Source organism: Cyprinodon variegatus, unplaced genomic scaffold, assembly GCF_000732505.1.
Source record: "Cyprinodon variegatus isolate N-32 unplaced genomic scaffold, C_variegatus-1.0 Scaffold0, whole genome shotgun sequence".
NCBI lineage: Eukaryota > Metazoa > Chordata > Actinopteri > Cyprinodontiformes > Cyprinodontidae > Cyprinodon > Cyprinodon variegatus.
Window position 1 is genome coordinate 3980191 of NW_015150453.1, and position 16642 is coordinate 3996832.

The 16642-nt window shown below is 37.5% G+C and overlaps 1 protein-coding gene across 1 annotated transcript; it reads left to right on the forward strand.

Moving 5' to 3' along the window:
* The first annotated feature begins 937 nt into the window (after nt 1-937).
* Nucleotides 938-10762, forward strand: LOC107098815 (cortexin-3-like). The gene is made up of 2 exons (XM_015397058.1): nt 938-1196; nt 9353-10762. The coding sequence occupies exon 2, from the start codon at nt 9428-9430 to the stop codon at nt 9677-9679; it is 252 nt and encodes an 83-aa protein (XP_015252544.1). The 5' UTR covers nt 938-1196; nt 9353-9427; the 3' UTR covers nt 9680-10762.
* Nucleotides 10763-16642: the final 5880 nt, after the last annotated feature.

Here is a 16642-nt window from a genome sequence, read left to right on the forward strand (position 1 = left end):
TAACATAAGCAGCTAACATATCCATATAACATATACACTTAACATAAACATGTTCACGTAACATATACACCTTCCCTGGACAACACATACATGAAAACATATACATAGATACATCAACATATTTTTGGCACTAATGAAACCCCATAAAGTAATAGAATAACATTGATAACGTGTTCCAACATACCTTTTTTTTTAGATTCTGCAATCTTTTAATAGCTAAATAATGCTTTTTCTACGTCTGCTTCTGTCTCCTTGAACCCTAGTCGGCCTCGGCAGATAGTCGCTCTCACTGAGCCTGGTTCTGTTAGGGGTTTCTTTCTGTTAAAAGGGAGTCTTTCTTCTCCACTGTCGCTACAAGCATGCTTGGTGTGAGGGATTGCCTTCCAGTCAATGAGTCGATGCAATCAACTGGTGTTCCTTAGATAGAAAATCAATCTAACTGTATGATCTGGTTGAATTTTCTCTGTAAGGTGCCTTAAGATGGCATGTGATGTGAATTGGCACTATATATTTTATGAAATTACTGTTTTATTAAATATAAATTTTATTAAATTACAGTTTTTTTCACAAATTATAACATTTAAGGGTCTAAGTGTGTTGGGTGGAGGGGAGTCAGACAATAGGATAATGAAATCAAATTGTAGGTAAGAATTGTCTTTATTTTGGTGAGAGATTTGGCTGCAATAATTAAATAAGAAGATTTGTTTGTTTGTTTTTTCAACACAACATAGTGTTAAGAGTTGTGCATCATTTTACATCTGTGTCTCGGTTTGACCAGGACCACACCTTCAACTTATCCGCTTGCAGCATACATAGCCTACCTGGAGGATTGCTATGGCAACAGGTTGCCAGTAGCGACGGGGTACTTCCGTGCCTGTGTTACTGTGGCGATGATTGGGAGAGAGAGAGAGAGAGAGAGAGAGATAGAGGGAGCGAGAAAGAGGGGAGGTAAAAAATTAAAGACCGCGGAGCAGCAAAGGGTGAGGTCTGCCGGGCTCAGTCAGCATAGACAGAAAAACAGCCACAGTCAGGCTGGTTTGTTTGTCTCTGCTATGAAGTGAGGAGCCCTGCGGTCTGCGGGACACATCTGCTCACTGCTGCATCTCTTCTCGGTGAAGGAAGCTGAAGGACCTTAGCGCCGCATCCAGCGGAATGGAGAGCTGCTGCTGACTGTGGAGCTCCCCTCAGAACAACAGGTTAGTGTTGTGAGTCGCTCACTTTCTCCTGCACGACCTCCTATTGATCCAGGAGGCGCTTTAATGCGTTTTTACGCAAAATGTGTGGCACCTTTAAAATTGAAATAAAGGTGCAAAAAAAAAAAAAAAAAAAAAAAAAAACGGGACTTGGACACGTTTCTAAATCCAGGCACGTGTCCAGCTTTTTATAGCTGGAGTATTACAAACACCTTTGGCTCCATTTAAACGGCGACACTGTTGGAGACTCCTGCGCTAAATCAGCAAACCAGTGGGTGTGTCTACCTACTATAACGCTCTCCTTCAACGCATTTAGATCTATTAACACATTCATTAAACTCTATTTATAAAAAAAAAAAAAATGCTGTTCATTCAGGCTGATATTTCTTGTGTCATCAACCTTTTAGTTAATCTTTTTCTAACATTGTTTAAATAAAGTTGGAAAACAGATTTCAATAGAAATGTATTATTTTTGATACCTCCTTTTTTATTAATATGGAATAACAGGATTTTGTTTGCTTTGAATCAGTATTTAAATGTAGAAATATATTGCCCACCATGTATAGAAGGCTGTTTATGAAAATGTCATTTTGGTGAATCAATAATATGCATTTTGGGTTCATATTTGCTGTAGATTAAGGACAAAAGAGGGAAAGCTCGGTGATTCTATTAACCTTTTTGTTTTCCCTCTTCACAAACGCCTTTTGAATTCTTTATAACCCTGATTCATAGCAAACACAGACTGTGCCTGCAGCTTATATCAACATCCCTAAAATAAAACTGCATGTTTGTTTTTTTTCTATATTTAGCTCAGTATTTTTGTCACATTCAGTCTAGACTGACAGCTTCCCCCCACATAACTATCCCCGATGTCATCTTGAGCCAAAATAAGTAATTCTGGTGAATTCTTCCCAATATCTAACCTTATTTATTTGTGTTTCTTTCATCAGATGGTTATTAAAGGAAAACAAAGATGATTTGTTTGAGGAGCAGAGACACATTATGTCCTTTTTTTTCCCTGATGACTTCTTTATGAGATGTAAAGCTCTTTCTTAAGTTGTCACTGGGAGCTTAACAGTTTTTCCTTTTTTGCGTGTCTCTGAAAATACTGTCAAGAAACACTCCGAAAGTGTGAGCGCTTAGTCATGGAGCCGCTGATACAAATGCTGGGGGGGCTTTGAAGTGAATTACATAACCTTATAACAAACAGTTGACTGATTTCTGGCCTGAAGTAATAATGCTCTGTAACCTGGCTGTGTCATTGAAAGGGCAAACTGATAATAATATGACAGTAAACGCTGATGTAAAAGCAATTCATAAGAGAAAGAAACAATCTTGTTGCTTACCTTTTTTATATTCTCAGTGAAAGCAATGAATCGCTTTAGTGTAATATCATTTTTGTATTTTAAGTGTGATGGATTACAGGCTGCTGATCAGTGAGGTGGGGCTGAGATCTGCTCGATTTGTGTCTCTTCTGAGTTGCAGAAAGATTCCCCCCCCATTTTATGACAGAGGGAGAAAGCTTCTGCTCTTCTTGTCACTTTGAGTCGTCTCATAACACATTCAGCATTGCTCCCGAGTGATTGTCAGTGTCTGAGACAGCTCTTCACGCTTACTGAGGCATAGCCGAAGGACACAACCTAAAACAAAAAAAAGGGAACATGGGGAGAAATGACTTTTGGTTATGTAAACGTTCCCAAGAATGACAAATCTAAAGATGACTTGGAGGAAAAAAGATCCAGTGGTGTCTTGTTGTATCAAACCAACGATGAATTATCTTCATTTTATTAAAAAAACAAAATGCACTTACAGTAGCTTAGATCTGTACAGATTAGTAGTGGATGAAACCATAATGGATAAAAAAAATTTAGAAAATCAATTCAAAATTATAGATTAAATTACTATCACATTCCTTCCTCAGAATAGAGATTACATCGATATTTTTACTTTAATTTGATGAAGAATCTGTGAAGAGAACTACAAATTAGGATTATGGCAAGGAGGTCTTGGTATCTTGGAGCTCAGATTAAAGATAAATGATCTAATTATCAGGGAAATCAAGGAAAAGCATGGTCATTTGGTAGGATAAGGATTAATTGTTGTTATACCAATAATATTTTGCTGATAACTGAAAGGGCTAGGATTTTTGATGTGCCATTTCAAGATATAATAATGAAAAGATAAAGTTTTATGTTTGAAATTGTAATACTTTCCCTTTATTTCGATAATCAACTTATATTACTTGTCTAATTTTCCTCTCAGGAAAAAAAAAAACTTTCTAATCTTTATTTCAAGTCTTAATCGGCCATGATTTTAAATGAATTCCTGCTTCAGCCACTTTTATACCCATATAATCCTTTCAGATAGAACCGTGCCTGTCTCTTTTGGCAGCTTTCACCCTCTAGAAATGTCAAAGTATTTAATTAACAAGAAAAAAGGAATCGATAATTATTTAGCATCTTGTTGGCAGATACTACAGTGTAAGCAATGAATACAAAAATCTTTAAAATCCTAAATGTCTCTTAGAATGTTTAAATAAACAACTCTTTAGCATTCTTCTGCTGTAGAGATCAAATCTGTTTTCAGCAACATTTCCTCCCTCTGACGATTTTCTCAGCTTTGGAAACAGCATCAAACGGACCCACTTACTGTTTTGGAATTGATTGAATTACCCCTTCCCTGCTTAGCATTGCCTGAAAACTGTCCTCTCATCGATTTTTTTTTTTTCTTGTTGTTGTTTGGCCCCATGTTGTTAGAACGAATGATTCACACAGCTGCCAGCTAATTTCACCAAGAGAAAATAAATTTTATGTTTTCCGTTAAGCTCATAAAACTCAACTCCCACTTTCAGGCTTCAAGGTCAGAAGCGTAGTCGCAGTCTGAATAATTAAATTACATGAAAAGTTATTCTGCATTATTATTCTCGCTGACAAAGAATAAAAAAAACTATATATAGTCAAGGTTTAAAGGTGAACTAAAGCAAAATAGTCATTTGAAACTTCTGGTCATATATAAAAATAAAAACACATCTGTTATGTTTAAATAAACTTGGTTATTCTATGTTTTTTTTTAGAGATGGCTATCTTCAGATTAGCAATTAAATACAGTCCTGTTAGGTTGTTATGTAATATGTAAAAGAAATACTGGCTGTATCGCTGCTTTAAAGCTCTAACCGATGCAGAAGTTCCTCTAAGGGGATAAAACATATTTTTTAATCAGGGTTTTTTGAAGCAGTAGTGATTGGGCGTCTGAGCCGTGGGAGCAGTCAGAACAGTTTCAGTTTGGATAAGAACAGAGGATTTGTGATGATGAAACGGAGGGAACAGCTTCTCAGAGTGAAAAACAGCTTGAGCTTTTAAAATGTTGGAGCTGTAAGAGAGAGCAACACGCAGTCGTTTCCTAATACATTTCTAAAACAAGAAACCGACCGAGTCTTTTGTTTAACTATGCCAAAGGACTGAGCCCTAACATAGATACTTTATTTAGTTTTATCCGCTGATGCAAGTTTGGAAGTTTTCATTTCTTTTAATTGCTGTAAGAACAAAAGTCGATGCAGTAGGGGATGCACCGATGTGAAAATCTGGGCCTTATAGACAATTGTGGAAGATAACCGATATTAATGAAAATCATATATCTACTTTGCCGTTGGACACCATAAAAGAATGATTAGTGTTGATACTGGTTCTCTGCTTCAGTTTAACAACATAAATCTTGGGCATCATTACAGTCAATTAACTAAACAAAAAGCACAGGATCCCTCCCCTCCTGAAACCAAAACAGAAGTTACATGGAAGTGAGAATATTGGTTTTTAATATAAGCCTGATTTTATTTATGAGACCAATACCAGTATGTTTAAAAGCAACAGACAGTGGCCGATATTGATTTCAATATAGCGTTTATTCCCAATATGTAGTATAAATTCAACCTTACAGATTTATTTTCAGGTTTGTTTGTTTTTTTGCTTTGTTTTGTTTCTCTTTGATGTTTTGGATTATTAAATATGTTTTAAAGTCAGACAAAGATGAGCAGCTTTTAATTTTAGAGAAAGTGAAAACCAAACCAAAAGTGAAAAGAAATTGCAACCTATTCCTGGTCATGTTAGTAAAAATGTGCAACAAAATGCATGTGAGCCCTGGTGGCTGAAACATGAGCTGCCTGTGTAAGGTGGTTCACTCATCAAAGCATCTCAATTTGATTTAAGTTAGGCTTATACTTTTATTTATTTATTGCATTTTAAGTTTGGTATGATATATTTTTCAGATCTTTATCTTGCTCATATTAGACTTAAAGTAGTTACCCCGAATCAGTAACATATATTTAATCTACCATTTTCATTTCATTTCAAAAAGTTTATTTCAAACCTGCACACATTTTACAATACATATAATGACAAACAATACATGCATGGCTTGAAAAGGGGATGGAAGAAGCAAAAGCTTATACATGTCCAATCCCCTCCCGCATCACAACTATGACTGTTTTTTGTTTGTTTGTTTGTTTTTTTGTTTGAGATGTTGTTTTAGTTTTACACCAGATATAACAGGTGGAACACCTTCTGAAAAATTAAATTTTGTTCTGCCCGTCAACAGAATGACGATGCCTCTCAGCTGCTCCCTTTTTCAGGGGAGTCATTCCAGACAGAGTCATTCCAACTCGCACACAGACTGGGCAGAGTGTTTAGGCCGGATGCCCTTCACTGAGTCAAACCCAGCTCCCTAGAATTAAAGTCAGATCTAATCCTATAATCACAAGGGACTACTTTTATCTCTACTCTTGGACAGTAGAGATGGCTTTTATGTTCTTTAAAGTTAGCAGCATTTTTTACATCTAAAATTACAACTACTGCACTGATTTTTACTGAGTTGAGTGAACTACATTGTTTAATATGTCTTGAGTTTGTTTGTGACCCCCTGGATGAGTTTGCCATCCCCTCTTGGAGTAATTTTGATATGCTGACCAACAGATACCAGTAACTTCATTACTTATTGTTTAATTTCTTTTATCGGGGTATTATGGTTAGCTTTTTAAAATCCTTTAGCCACTTCATGGTGTAAGTCATTTAGTTCAATTTAACTGAGCTTTGCAAAAATAAAAACCACAACTAAAATACAGTGAATAACTGAACTCAGTATTACTTTACTCTGCTCAGTATCAAACTCCTAGTTTAAGCTTGAAAAAGACATTTAATGTTAAAGAAAACCTTATTGTTTGATCAGTGAAGCCAGATTTAATCTGTTTAAATAAATGGACTAAATTCCTAGTTTTGCAGCTTAAAAAATGAAGAATAGTGATTATTAGGCAAGCCTGATATTTTAGTAGACACCCCAGATAAAGCCTAGCTTGCTCTATTTTTTATTTAAAAGGAAGATTCACTGGGAAAAGAATACGGATTATGTTAGTGGTAACAAATGTCGTGTCTGAATGATGGTAAACATAAATGAAACTCTCCCTACAAAGCTGCCCCTGCAAAGAGTCTCAACACAGAGTGAGAGAGAGAAACAGAAAGCCAGAGAGAGACTTTGCAGAGGCATCTTTGTAGGATGTAACTCCCACCTGTCAGGTGAAACTAGATCTTTAACAACCTAACCTAAGGCAGTGAGAAGGAAAAGACGTGAGGCTACCAAGACATCACTATACCTTCAAACAACCGTGTACTAAAACATTATGTGCTTTATTTGTTCTGTTAAGTCTTTTGGATAAATTATGGAGATAAATAATCATAGAAACACTAAAACTACAATTTAGTGTGGACTTTAATCCCTCTAAGGATAAAAGAGCAGCTTGTGCTTTACAGCTTCACTAAGGTTTGTTCGTAAAGTTAGAGACATGAATGTCTTTTATCATTTATTATTTTTGTTTCCACTAAGTTAGATTTAAACATTTACAGCGTATTTCTTCAGACCCCTGCCTTGGCCTGGTGCTTTCTGCTCTTTGGCTGGAGGGAACCAATTAGTTTTAGCACTTCTGAAGATTTATTTCAACAGGATCTATATATATAGCCCCAGTGCAGAACGAATACCCTCTCGCAACAGTTAAATTTCAGTGGTTTAATCTGGATTAAGTCCAATTTCTACTGACACAAAACAGATTCATTTCAGCAAAGCGTGATTATGATCAAAGTGAATGTAAATTATAGCAGAATTTGGTAAGATTCAGTTAACTGTTTATGGCTTTTTGGTGCAATATCCAAAGAAGCCCAGAAGATTGTTTTGAAGTTTGCAGTCTACAGAATCCCTGAGTGTGGCATAGAGGAAAGGTACCACTTTCCTCTAACTTCCTTTCCCATTTGTCCGAAATAGATTATGGACACTAATTTATCCAAAATATCCTGAGCAACCTCTTGCTAGTAGATGTTATTTATTGTAGTGACATAAACACATTTGCTTAGGAGCCATAAGTAAAATCAAATGTTTAAATCATAATTTCTTAAAGTAGGTACAAAATACAGAGTCTCACACTCCTCGTACTTGTTGATTCCACTTAATCCGGGACCAAGTTGCAGCCTCAGCAGCAACTTCTAGACTTCCTTCTCCCTAGACACCTCCTCCAGCTCCCCTTGGAGAAGCCTGAGGTGCTCCCAGGCCAGTCAACAGACATAGTCCCTCCAGCGTCCAATGGGCCTCCTCCCGGTGGGACATGCCTGGAACACCTCCCGAAGGAGATATCCAAAAAAGATGTCTACGCCACCTCAGCTGAATCCTCTCAATGAGGAGGAGAAGCGGCACTAATCCGAGCCTCTTATCAAAGATCAAGCTCCTCACCCTATCTCTTAGGGAGAGCCCAGCCACCCTGCGGAGAGTGCTGATTTCAGCTGCTTGTATCTGGGATTTTGTTCTTTCAGTCAGATCCAGATGTCATGACCATAGGTGAGGGTAGGAACAAAGACCGACATCAACAAAAAAACACTTGTCCGTACATCGGTCCTAATCACCATATAGGGCACTATACACCAATGGTGGTGACACCATTTTAAATGAGCGTCTAGTGGGTAAAAAAAGTAGTGGACTCGAAATCTCCCCCAATAGACCGTAGAAAGTAATATCTGCTCGTCTCCATGGTCACTAGACAAGCAGATATACCCTGGAATGCTTTGCGAGAGCTCTTCTCGCAAAGCATCATGGGATTTATTATCAAATCGGCCCGCTGTCAGGTATTGTGAGTGGTGACAAATAACAAAGATGGTGCAGGCACTTTGTGGTGAGGTGGAATTGCCTGACCAAAGGTGAGCAAAACTGCCAAACGGGCAATTAATTGGGTTTGCTATAAAGTTCTCTATATAGTCCCCGCTCAGTATCGTGATTGAGGGATTTAGGGGTTAGGGCGGACGTTCGGACGCAGTCTTTATTAATAAAAAGCAATATTTCTCAGTTTAAGAATCAAAACGTGAATCCACAAACCAGTGAGTTAGATCACATTACCGGTACATGTTTTCTGTACAGCTAAACGATTACATTTCTTCAGTTAAGGTCCAACAAAATGACAAAGTAAAGAAGCACTGCTGAATACGGAGATTAGCATCAGAAGGTCACCTTTTCTGATAAAGGATATGGTAAATGAGTCAAAATCCATTTATAGTTAAGGTCCTTGCAGCATTTAACAGGAACTGTTTTCTGCATCTGCCCGGTAATCAGTCCATCATCCTCGTGCTGTAAACCGATCTGGAATCATGCTTCATTAATGGAACCTTGTCTGGGGAAGATATTTATTTTTCCTCATACCTGCCTGTACTCAAAAGTAAATGTTTCTCCCAAATTGAAATTACTGCTGCAGATATGCTGCGTATCAGAGTAACTCACAGAGGACAGGGTTGGAAATGTTCACAGTATCAGCTTGCATAATGATGCCGGTGACTTATCTTCCTCCAGACCAAACTGCCTCCAATAAATGTTGCAGAAGTAAAACTCCTCATTGACAAATTCAGCCCCCTGAAATCTCAGAGTCTCATGCCCAGATGACTCCCCTGAGTTGTTGTTACTCACCAATTAGGCGTGGTGGCCTGAAGCCCGGAAATAGACTCATCCAAGAGCGTAGTTGTTTGGGCTGAGACTTTTTACGTCCATTTACGAATTCTGGAAGCTTATTTATTTTTTCTGGTTTTAATATTTCTGCTGTAAAATCTCAGAGAAAATCTCTAATATCTGCTTGGCTTTTCTCACAGGTCATTTTCTTCCAGCTATTCTTCCCCTTAAATCTTTCAACAAACGACAAAGAGCTGGAGCCGAGACGGTCAAGCATGGATGTGCCCAGGATGGCCGAGGGCCTCTTCAGCAGCACGCTGTCCTCGTCGGGTGGTGGCCATCATGTCCCCTCCTACCTGACGTTGGAGCAAAAGGCGGCATTTGTCTTTGTGCTGCTGCTCTTTATCTTCCTGGCGCTGCTCATCGTGCGCTGCTTCCGCATCCTGCTCGACCCTTACCGCAGCATGCCCTCCTCCAACTGGACAGACCATACTGAAAAAGACACCTTTGATTACCGCATTGTTTGAGGAAACCAAACACATTAGGAACATTTTTTTATTTCATTTAATTGATGCTTACAAAGCACTTTGACCCTAAGTTCAAATGACTGTTCATTCACTTGGGAAACTGAAGTTTTTTCTGAGTTCTGAAAGTTCAAATTGATTATAGGATCAGTGATTAGTTGTGATCAGTCTAACAGCTTCTTTCTACCAAACCGTACGGTTCTCGGCCAATAGATTCACACCAGATCCATAATTTGAAGCAGATCTTCGCACCACTTACTGAAATAATAAGAGCCAATAAGGGTTCAGACAGGAAGTAAAGTCTGATACTAAGAAGCAAGTTATGCTCAAGTCACTAAAATAGACTTTGGACTTGATTTAGACTCATGCTTTTAGGACTTGACTCAGATGGAAGGTCTCAAACAATTTCTGTCTTATGTCATCATGGGTGACAGTGGCCTATCAAGTGTTGATTGGCTGAGTCACAGTATACCCTGATAAAGACTGACTAACATAATAATTTAGCACAGATTGAAAATACCTTCTTTGCATTATTTATGAACAAAAGGAGTTAAATATTGCATTTGATTTATAAATACAGTACCGTTGACATATTGTGGGTTTTTAAGAGTTCACCACTACCTGTTTGTGTTTGTTGCAGAACCAATGAACTCTGAAATGACTTAACTTAGGCGTGAAATAATTCTCTTACAAACATCAATTTAAGAACCTTCGTGGTTCATAAGATAAAAGCACTCCCTGTTCGATTCAATTGGAAGTTTTGAGAACATGAACCTTTTTTACCTAATTTTTTTGCCTTTCTTTGAAACAAACATATTTGTATTTTTAATGGGAAAACATTTTGACCAACTGATTTTCAAAATGATAAAATGATTAATATTTTTGCATAGTTTGATTGAATAGTGCAAAATAACAGGCTTCAGAGTAATGATTTTAACTCATAAGCTAAGGCAGGTCTGTATTTAGGACATATCACTGCATGGATCCTGTGTTAATATTGGTCATTAGAAACTAAAGCCTATTTCATCAAAGCCTGGAGATTTGATTTGCAATGAAAGACTTGAGACGTGACTTTGACCTACACTTCAAAAACCTTATTAAGACTTGGAAAAATATGACTGTGGAACTCTCTGCAGCTCACAATAGCTTTCCTCCCTCCATCTATTCTTTTGTGGACTACCTCACTTCTCCGTCTCATGTATGAAGGTTTTTCTTCACAGCTTACACAGGGTCCAGTGTTTTTGATAAACAATCCAGATTAAATGGTGGCAGTGTTTACATCTGACAACGTTCTAGAATTTTTATGGATAATGTAGACAATCAGTGTTTAAACTAGTTTGAAAAAAAGCGCAGTCTGACTAGTTTGGGTTGTTGAGGTCATTTTTTAAGAGTATTTTCTTAATTTGCAAAGAGGTTTGAAAGACTTATGCATGATATAAACCAGACAGAGAGGAAATATTTTGCTAATGTCTAAATAAGATACAGAAAGATTATTGAGGATCATAAACAGGTTTCAGAATCATAAGGAAGACAGTTTTGGTTGAAAAGGTCCCTTTAATGCTTAGGAACGATTCGTGACTAGTGCCAGCAGTGAGTTACTTACTGTTATGTATGTGTCATGGGAAAGAAGAAAAATAGCTGAACTCTGTTTCCCTTTGGTAAAGGAGATTTTTTGGTTTGAATTTAGTGATAAACAACCAAAACATGGGTTGAAGTAAAAAGAAACATTTACTGTGCTGTACTGTGTGCCTAACTTAAAATATGTTTTAGGTGAAGGAGTGTAATGGGTTCATATTTTGTTCTGCTTTTTTTTTTATTATATTGCTTTTCTGTTGTTTGTATAAATGGGTGCGTGCATTCGTGTGTGATGGCCATTAAAAAAAAAAAAAACTAAACAGCATTTTACTGCCTGCAGTTGGTATATTGACAGTTGGTATGCCAAATCTGCAGAGAGTTGATGTTGAAGATGATGAAGCATTTTCACATCCAACCCTTTACAAACTAATGTTGTGGCTCTTTCTTTGGGCAACTTTTCAACTGTGCGCCTTAGAGTGTAGATTGTTTACATTATCGTAGGTAGCAAACACACTGGAAACAACAGTGTCTTTGCTCTTCACCGATGTCATATAAGTTGTTAAAAATGACTGAAAAACAGTTATAAAGAAAAAAAATTCTCTGATCTTGTCCCTGGTTGGACACGAAGTGAACTGTGATCCTTTTGATGAAATGTAATGTTCTTGTGGTCTGCTGTGGCCTTTTACTGCATAATGCAGATGTTGCAATGTTGTGCTGAAGTGAGTTTTTCCCTCTTGTTTTTCTTTCTTTTTTTTTCTGCACGTGTATTTTGCAGAGTATCCTGTCCGTGCATGATAGATGGTGAAGTGTTTTAATGTTGTACTTGTAGGTCAGTTGCTCAAGCAGCCTTTTTTGCTGTCTGTTTTGGAGCCTTTTGTTTCGATCTGTATTTTCGCCTTGAGCTGCTCTTCTTTTTGTAATAAAAACAATTGGAGCTCACAACTCACTTTTTATGTCTTTTATTTAATCATGTTAATCAACAAGGCTGTAAAAGTTGGCTGAGTTAAGGACAAACACATCGAATGGGTGAGGAAATGGTTCTTTCAATCCCTCCTGACCTTTATAAGGCAGCTGTATCTGCCTGAGGCGCACGCATTTGTTTCCATTTTATCAGGGACTGGCAGGGGTAGCTAGCAGGTGTCTCCATTGTTTTTTTTTTTATGAACCCAGACACTTAGTCTGGATACAAACACACACAGAGAAGTCTCCATGCATTAGACCCAGAACTTCTCTTTTGAGCCAAAACCCTTTATAACGTGCAGAATAACAATCTCCTCTATCCGCCATTCTGCATACGCTGATATGCAATCATCTACACAACAGCAAAAAGCTACTAAATCATTTCTTGCCTCATGTATCCAACGCATCTTTCCTCTGCAAGAGGATTTGTGAATCGTTTGCTAAGTCTGCTGATGTTGCGCTTTCTGTTTCTTATTTATTCCCTTTTTCATGCGAGGGCAGAGGAATAGAGATGTGGATCAGAATTTTAAACAATGAACAGCCTGTGCTCTTTTGGATTATTATGTAAGATGCATCCAACATCTTCACCAAGCCTTTAGTGGTTTTTAATAGTCAGTATATTAAAAAGGAAAGCTATCCATTATTGATAATATATTGCACTTTGAGGATAAACATTTATCTTATGGTCATAAAAAGCAGGAGGAACCACTCTGTTTCATAGATGTAAAATAATAAAATGACTTAAATACAGCCTATATATGCCATGCAAGTTCACCAAAAACATGTCACCTGAAGGCAGATGCTCCATTTAAAAAAAAATAACATTCTGTATAATTTTGGCTAGTTATCGTAGGAAAATGACTGTTGCACTGAGTCTGATTTTGCAACACACCTTCATCCTGAGTAAGCGTGTGCTGGCCTTATTTTAACCTGGAAAGACACAAACAGATGACAAGCAACAAGTTGAGAATGTTATTGAGATGAGAAATAAAGCTTTTGGCATCCCAGTGGAAGATATAAGCATATCAGAGAATGTTATGATTGAGCAGGTGACATTGGTGGTGTAAGAGAGAAGTAGGAGCAGTGGTGGCTAGTGGGGTTTTCTCCAGGCAGGGCTACAAATTCAAAATAGAAGCATGCCAAAAACCAATCAAATGTATACTAAGTTATCACACCTGCATATTTATAAGAATGCCAACAACAAAAAACAATATAAAAACACCTTAAAAACGAAAAACATGTACAGGTTTACTTTTTGTACATACATTTTGCCCTTCTGAAGCTTTGTGGAGGCAACTGTGTTTTACATGGTCTAATATGGCATCACAAACCTAAAAAAATAATGTAACAGTTTAGCTATTTGTCAGCTTTATATTTGTTTTTATATATAAAATCTTTCTGAGATTGTGTTTATTTAAGAACAACTATGCAAATTAACAAACATCTAGAAAAAGTAAACTATTATATTATTTTCCATGTGAATCCCAGATTGTTCATGCTTCTTTGTCTTTTCTAAAAAGTGCTTTAAATCAGTCCTACCTTTCTTTATCCATAATGGGTCAGATCCTGACATTGGAAAAAAGGAGGCAGGGAAAGCAGAATAAAGCATTAGCCTCGCTGCATGCAGTTAGCCAAGCCAATTTTGATGTTTGGCTGAATAGGTCCAAACGTTTTCACCCCCAGCTTCTCTTGGTGAGTTTGCTTCCCTTCCACGACGTTGCCTGTCAATCACCCGCACTACAACTGTGAAGACAGTTCCTATCACTTCAGGCCATAGCTTTAGTGCACCCAAAGCTCCACTATACTTCTGTATTGCAGACGAGCTACTGCGCCTGTACAACTTTTAACAAGAGTCAATGAGCAAACATTTTTGCGCCCTAGTAGCAAAAATACATCACTAATCCGATGAAAAAATGAAACAGCTTTACTCATTATTAAAAATAAAATATTTATCTTGCACAGCTAAAAAATATATATTAGAAATATTTTTATCTTATAATTTAATTTTAATTTGTTTTGTTTTTTTTATGTTTCAATTATGGTGATTGGGTGGGTAGGGCGGCGCCCTAGCTCCCTCTATTGGCCAGCCACCACTGAGTAGGAAAGGAAAATGAGGAGGATGGTGGAGATGTGGGGGGTGAGGGTTGAAACTTGATGGGGCTGAAAGCAACACAGTCTTTTAAGGCAGAGTCCTAGATGATGAGTGGCCATGGCTGAGGTGTGCACAGGGCTGATATGCTTGCAGCAGCAGAGCATCAGAGGGTACATGAATGAGAGGTGAGGCTTAAATAAATCTTTCAGTCTGAATTTTCACTTAAGCTTTATTTAACAGTAAAAAGTCTCAGAAAAACCAGGCTTTATAGGGAGGCTGTCACTTATGTGGGTTGGAATTCAGAAGATATACAGAAAACCTCCAGAAGCACTAGATTTACTTCCTATGCATTGAAAAAAAAAACTAATCTTGTGGAAACCATAGCCAGTGTTGGGCACGTTACTTACGCCGTTACTCCCATCACTGACCATAGCACCATCAGTCGTTACAGCCAGGATGAAGACCCAGATTAATCGAGAAAGACTCAGACTGGTGTCCTTTCTATGGGCAAAAAAAAAAAAAAAAAAAAAAACTGAAGGGATTAAGCCTGCAAAAATGTATGACAACAAAAAGTCTCCCAATAACTGCTTTAATAGACAGCACCTTCTATTAAAAGAACAAATGGAGAGTGTGCAAAGTTAATAGCAGTAAATGCTCAGGATTAAAGACTAAATGCTTGTGTTATGGTTTATTCAGTGCAATTACAGGCAGTTAACTGAGCTGTTGATATAAGCTGAAGCTGGACTTCAACACACTATCACTTTATATCAAATCTCTGCTCAGGGGGTTTCAAATTCTGATCATTTCAACTGATACCCAAAATAGAGACCTATCATTTGGGAATGAAATGGCTCATTTTCTGTCCCTAAAATCTCATTAGCTCTTGCCAAACAAACCGTCTAATCCCTTCTAAACACACCCTTACCAAGCCAGTTGAAGCGTTGGCTAGGAACACAAGCTATTATGAATCAATACCACTGTCATGCTTTTTGCAACATGACTCACAATAAAGAAAGACACATTGGTAATTAAATTATTCTTTGTCTCTGCTGTGCATGCTCAGATGCCTTACACCGAATTTATTCTGTCCCAAACGCCTCATTTCACTATTCAGCCTGCATGCAATTTAATGCTTTCTGAACAGGTCGGAAGGGATTGCTCCCCTGTGAATGTTTGAATGTGAGTTGCTGAGCAAGATGACATAAGATGACTTAAGGGATGGAGTATTGATGTTAGATAATGAATTTCAAGCAGTCCTTTTTATTCTCAAGTGCTGATGACTTTCCATCACATCCTTCTTTGACGAAGTTTAAAGTTTCATAGAACATTTCCAGGAAAGAAAAGGACGCTGCAGGATATTTAAGTATAACATTTTAGAAAGAGCATTACTTTGCTGACATGCTATACTTTAAGTAGATTATTATTATAAAATGGATGCATGGAGGGAGGCTTCATAACAATGAAATCTTCTTAACTTGTCTTGATAACACTATAATATCTATATAACATCAATATATATTTGGTTTTTCTTTTAATATTTTGACCTCCAAATTCTCGCATCTGTGTGGTATTAATGATGTATCTACAGGAGGGAACTGTAGATACTGCAGAGGTATTTTGTTTTACACAAAAGGCTGCTCATAGCATCTTAATGACCTTTTACAAGGGAAACAGCTTGGAAAAATGGGATATGTTTAAACATTTGCCTTCACAGATGGACGCTGAAACTGAGATATATATAGTTTAGTGTAAAGTGGGCAGGATGAGATTTGCTCCTAAAAGGCCAGAGGTTCCTTCTCTTTTTTCTTGATTTTAAATGTCTGTCATAGCAGCCTGTGTTTAAGTTTAATGCTCATTCTGTGATGCTACGGTGTCACATAAGATGGACTGATTAATCTGGGCTGTCCAAAGAAACATGACAGCTGCTCCAGTTTGTCATAATGAAAAATGAGGTGAGCTGAGAATTGATTGTATTTTCAAAGTACCAAAGCTAAAAGGTTGGTCTCCACCAACCTTAGGCTTAGAGGTAAGAAGTAAACTAAATCTTCTAATAACAGCTACAGATTCAATTCAGTTTATTTATATAGCGTCAATTCACAACACAAGTCATCTCAAGGCACTTTACAGTTCAACCAGATCATACAGTCAAGGATGGTTCTCTTCAGATGACAGAGTAGCTGCTGAAGGGATTATAATCCATAACCTGGGATTGCTTTTATAGGCATTAAAAGATTGCTAGTTATCGGGATGAGTGGGGTTACTACCTGGATCTATTACCCCTAGACTATACTTCTGAGTGGATGTTAAACTAAACATTTCAACAACAACAACAACAACAA

Bases quoted from the DNA above. Each gene is read 5' to 3' on its own strand.
- LOC107098815 (XM_015397058.1), top strand. From the start codon at position 9,428: ATGGATGTGCCCAGGATGGCCGAGGGCCTCTTCAGCAGCACGCTGTCC.